At 38.4% G+C, this 6,005-nt stretch overlaps 1 protein-coding gene across 1 annotated transcript; it reads left to right on the top strand.

Moving 5' to 3' along the window:
* Positions 1-546: 546 nt before the first annotated feature.
* Positions 547-4,521, top strand: LOC308415019 (melanoma antigen preferentially expressed in tumors-like; the record flags this gene model as incomplete). Its single annotated transcript, XM_080910145.1, has 3 exons — positions 547-836; positions 2,659-3,240; positions 4,008-4,521. 3 exons carry the CDS (start codon positions 547-549, stop codon positions 4,519-4,521), a joined length of 1,386 nt encoding a protein of 461 aa, XP_080766271.1.
* Positions 4,522-6,005: the final 1,484 nt, after the last annotated feature.

The raw sequence follows: 6,005 nt of genomic DNA, 5'->3' as shown, positions 1-6,005 counted from the left end.
TGATTTTCTGGTGCTTACTCTTACTCTTCCCTAGATGATTTGTATTTCAAAGACTTTAGTTTTGAATTATCATATTTCTTATTTCATGCATGTCTTTGTTAACAAATGTACATGGTAATATTACCATAAAGACATAGTATTCATAATTTGGGTTAATGTTGGATGCGATCTTTCCACCTATTGTGTTAGATCAACTTGAAGCCCCACACCATTACTTTTTATGTGTATCCTTTGAAATTTGTATCTCTCTTCACCTACCAAAAAGTATGGTTATGATGATGTTCTGGATTTCATTCCATCTCTTTTAATTAGTTATTATCACTTAGTATTTTTTTTGCTTCCATAAAAATGAAGATAATACTTTTGTGCATGTCTACATTTCTATTTTTTAGTGTTTTATATTCTTTGCAGAGGAAAGATTGGCAGGAAGGTAGCTACATAATATTGCCTTCTCTAGAAGTCATGGTCTTACTCTATAGTTTTCTACATTGTCAGCACTGGGTCAAAAATGAACAATTTTTGTCATGCTGATATAGGTTTGTAACGATGGACTACAAGGACACAGCCACACTGTTAGATCTTGCTATGCAGAGTCTACTCAAGAATGAGCCCATAATAATCCAATCACTCGAGGAGATCCCAAGAGAACTTTTTATTCCATTGTTCTCCGCTGCCTTCTTGGGTGGGCATAAGAAGACACTGACAGCAATAGTGAAGTTGTGGCCTTTTTTCTGTCTCCACATCGGAAAATTAAGATCACAGGAAACACACAGTGAACTCTTGAAAGCTATGATTGATGGTCTTCAGGTTCTTCCTGCCCTGAACTCTGCTTCTCGGTAAGACTCTGTATAATGGTGACATGGTAAGCCAGCAACAGGTTAGTCTTCAGGCTGTGTCAGTAGAGAAATAAGGCATACCAGAGGTAGTTAATGGTGAATGCTGACAGGGAATGGGAGGTGTTTCTTCTAACTGTTGAGGTTTTGTTTTTTCTTTTATTAAAAATAAATTTTTCATATCCTGATATGGTTTGCCCTCCTTCTATTCCCCCTGCTCTCTCCCCACCTCCTCTCCCAATGTCTCTCCTTAGGAAAAAAATGGGATTCTAAAGGGAAAATAAAATAAAAGTAACAAATCAGAATAGAACAAGACAAGCAAAGAGAAGAAAAAGAGCCCAAGCACATGCTTGTGTGCGCGCGCAAGCACACACACACACACACACACACACACACACACACACACACACACACACACACATACACAGAAGCAGAGACCCACCCACTCTATCGCACAGTTAGGAATCCCATAAACACACAAAACTAGAAGCCATAATATCAATGCAAAGAACCTGTAGGGTAAAAAGAGATAAAGTATTGAAAATATAAACAAAATTTTAAAAATAGAAATTAAAAAAAAGCCCGGATGTGACATTGTGAGACAAGGGATCCCCAGAGGTGTCACTGAGTTGGCTTTATGCCAGCCGTCTACTGCTGAGCATCCAGTCTACCATTAAGAGTACTTTCCCCAGTGTAAAGCCATTGGAAGAAACAAAATTTTCATTTGTAAATGGTTATCAATTGGAGTTAACTTCGGGATAAGGGGTAGAAGCATGTGTGTTCCATTCTCCTTTAAGCTCTAGGGCTCCATCTGTTTCAGTCCTGAAGGCCCTTTTTATACTGCCTTGGTCTCTGCTTTCAAATGTGCAATCCTTGGTGTCCTCCATCCCCTCCGGCTCTTACATTCTTTCTGCTTTCTCAGCTAAAATTTTTTTAAATACAGTGTCTTTTTTTTCTGAGTATTTACAAATCTTGAAAGGTTTTATTAGACTTTGCTGAACAAGTGATAATGCAGGTAGTAGGGTATAAAGCAAAGACACTGAAGGAGACAAAATGTAACTAGCACAATTTAGTCCTTCATTCTCTAACATTTACTTGGAGTCTTTGATATTTGTACATCTAAAATCTGGGGTATATAAAAATACAGATGCCATAAGCTTAATGTGGCATGCATATTATGAAATGAGAAACTATATGAAACTTCTAGATAGTATACTATTGCAGGACACAAGTCCAATTCCAGGAACTTCAGGATGATTGATGAGTACTCTCCAAAATTTGGGTCTCCTGGTCTGGATTCTGTCATGTCTGTGTTTGTGGTGAGGCAGAATGTAGTCTTAAGCATCACATTGTGGAACACAGCTGTTTATCTCAAAGCAGCCATGAGTACAAAGGACAGCCCAGAGAGAAAACATACTCCACAATGTCACAATTCCAGATCTCTTCTCTTTTAATAGCCCATCCATTTAGAAGCCCATAATTGATTAATATAGTCATGAGGTTAGCACCCTTATGATCTTATTGCCAGCCACTATACGGCATCCAAATTTTTAGCACAATCACATTTAAGGGAGTCACCCCATAGCCACACCAAAGCAACATACATGAGTAGTTAGGCAGGCTAACTGTGACCACAAAATAGGATTAAGAAAGTTAAATACAGGACAGAAAAATGCTGTATGCTGTATTTTCATAGGAAATGCTTGCTACTTGCTGTATGGGATAAAGAACAAGAGTTCTTTTTGCTTCTATTTGTCATCGTCAATGTTCTTGGGTTACAGTATATACTAACTCTCATATGTGTTATCTCCTCTTTCCCTTACAGAGGCTCCAAACTGAAGATCCTAGATTTGAGGCAGGATACTGACTGCCGGACCACATGTTTTCAAAGCAGGGCCAAATCTCCTTTCTGTTTTTACTCTTGTTCTTACTCCCAGGCCTCTTCCTGCAAAAAAAGAAAATGTAGCACTGTGAATTTAGAATCTGAAGTTCAGTTGCCCAGATATCCTACCGAATTACTAGTGGACCTTTCCCTTGATGGAACCATGAGAACAAAGGCATTTTTGTCTTTGCTTCTGGGTAAAGTTGAACAGAGCTCAGGGTCCTTACATCTTTGCTGTCGTGATTTGCAAATTGATAAACTGTCTGACTATAACAATACCCTGAAACTTCTGAATCTGTTATGTATTGATCATTTGGCAGTAGATCAGGCCTCCCTAAATGATATCAACACACTTTTGTCTCAGATAGTCCACCTGGACAGTCTCAGTTTGTCTAAAATCACCCTCACATCTCTGAATTCGAAGATATTCAAAAGTTTTCTCACCCAAATTGAGCGAATGGACAGCCTTCAGGAGCTGAACTTGTCTTTCTTCTGCCTAACAAATCGCCTACACAAATTGCTCAGGTAAGAGTTTGGGGGGCAAGTACTAGGTTTCCTGGACACTCTGTTGTTCAGAAAAAAATGAATTTATTCTATAGCATCCCCAAGCCACTTTGACATCTGCTGTGAAGAGAATGCCAGCAGTATCACTACTGTAAATTTGAAACTGTCCAGTAGAGCACTTTATTTATAATAAGGGAAAAGGTAGGGTTAGAAAAACAAGTTGTATCCATTCATTTTTGCAGCCAAACACATGCACACAATACAGGGCCCAATAGATTAATGAAAAAGACATAGCCTTTCCCCAGCAATCTAGAGATGAACTGAAAGCACAGAGGTGGAAGAAGTTAGAGATTTTATTTGCTCATTCTTACAAAGATGTGCTTATCAAATGATCTCCATTGTTCATAATGTCAGATCATTTTGGCTAACGTGTTATGCTCAAGAATTAGGCCTAGACTCTTGTGCTTTAAGGGCATTAATACAGCTATTATTTTTGACCAAATAGTGGAATTATTTCCCCATGTATTGTAAGTACCAAGTAGGTTAATATTTTTCACTTACTATTTCACGAAACTGAGCATTAACATTATTTTGTACATATTATGAAGATTCTCTAAGAGTGAAAAAGTCAATTTCTTAAAGCCATAAACTTATTAAGTGAGTTTAAAACCACTTTGTTAGTTGCTGCAGCAAAATATGTGGAAAGTAGTTTGTTGTAGATGTATAGATAGAGTTCCCCTCACCAATTACTCATACTTCAGCAGTGCTTCTCTGTTTTCTCCCTACAGAGTCCTGCCACATGATCTGAGTTACTTGAATTTGCCTTTCTGTGAGCTTTCTTACAGAGACTTCAGATATCTGTCCAAGTGTCCTCAGGCCGCCCACCTCAAGCTGCTGAATCTCAGTAACAACCCAATATCCTGGGACGATTGTGAGCCTTTACAAACGATTATAGAGAATATCTCTGGTACCCTGCAGCATCTAGAGATAAACCATTGCCTTATAACAGATTCTACAATCTTTTCTCTTATCCCCGCCCTCAGCCACTGTTCCCACCTCCGTGTGCTAAGTTTTGCTTCTAACCCCATCACCATGTCCATGCTCATGAGAATCCTGCAAAATGTACTGCCTTTAATGGAGCTGAAGTATGTGATTTACCCTATCCCTGTGCATTGTTATGAACGATGGTATTTTCAGGGTACTCTAGACCGGCAGAAGCTGGATGATGTGCAGACACAACTGAAGGCGATGCTACAGGCAGCACAGCGGAATGACATGAACTGGATCACCTTTTCAGAGTGAATTGCATGACCCAACCAATTTTCAACACTGATATGTGCCTTTTGAGTGCTCACCGTTCTTTCATGAATTCTAAAGACTTCATATGTAAGATTCTTACATTTTGGGAACTGTAGTAAGAAAATATAGATACGTAACTGACCTTTAAAAAGAATCATCCTAACTAAAAATGGAAGAGTTGAGAGTTCTTTTGACTCTTTTGTCCATTGTCATTAATAACCTTCTTACTGACAAATATGACAAAAAGCAAGTCATGATAACTTATACCTATATTCTCTATGAGACTTATTTGTAGGAACATCACACCAACAGGGTCAATATAACTTCACACGGATGTATTTGGGAAGACCAGGTGATTACTGAAGCCAGTACATTTATCCCTTAAGTTAAATTGAACTTTTACATTTAAGGTTGTCTTTTAGTTTCTAATAGGACATCTTTTGTATTTAACAGTGGGAAAAAGAATTTATAACCACTGCCCACTGATGTCTTCAACTTCAAGTGGCTACCACTTCTCCTTTCCTCAGACTGCAGTGCCTTCGTTCTTTATTTCATACTCATTGACCACGGATTAGTTTGGGATATTATTGTAGGCAGAAAGAATGAAAAGACAAGTTCCTGCCTCAAGCCATTCAGAGGTTGAACATTCTGTAGTTTAGCTGATGTGAATGCACCTAGAAAGTTGTTTTACATGCTTAGACCCCAAGATTCAGCTTCTGTATTCTTGATACATATTCTCTTCAATGCAAACTGGACTTTATGATGTTGAATCGATCGCTTCTGTGGAATTCAGGGATTCAGTGTTGCCATCTTGGAGGCATTCTTACATCTGTTTGATGCCTACCTTCTGTCATTAACAAAATCCCTGGAATAATAGACTAGTAAGGAAGAGAACTTTGTTTCCTTGTTTTAGACATTTCACTAAGGTTGATTGACAGTATTGCTTTGGGACTTTGGCAGAGGGAGATTCTTTCAACTCATGAGGCTAGTGAGCAGGGAGAAGAGTCCGAGTCCTCACACAGCCTTCATGAGTTCGATTACATTGATTTGTACCCTTGAACTAGCCTGCTATAAAGTTTCTACCACCTGCCCTGAAGCAGCTCTTGAACATGTCTGCTCAAAAATTTCAACTGCCTGCCGTGGAACAATCAGCTTGAGACCAATATCAACTTAGAAGGACATTTAGGAGCCCAGCCACAATGCTGACTGTAATTTCTTTAGGTGTTTACTTTACACCTGGTTGTTTTGTCTTACTGTACCATGTAGGTTTTCTAGTATACATTATTCTGTTTAAATTTCTTGCTGCTTCTTTTCAACTATAGTTGCTCTGCTCGTTGTGCTTTATTTCAGCCAAATATGTATATTGAGTCCTAAATATTTGATCAATCCAAAATGTGGTGTACCATAAATTGAAATGCCACATTGTATATATAAAAGGCGGTAAGAAACAAAGAATCAATGGTAATGTTGATGTATTTGGACTAGTA

Source organism: Micromys minutus, assembly GCF_963924665.1.
Source record: "Micromys minutus genome assembly, chromosome: X".
Classification (NCBI taxonomy): Eukaryota; Metazoa; Chordata; class Mammalia; order Rodentia; family Muridae; genus Micromys; species Micromys minutus.
Note: the sequence above shows the minus strand (reverse complement) of the source record. Positions and strands in the feature narration are given on the sequence as shown.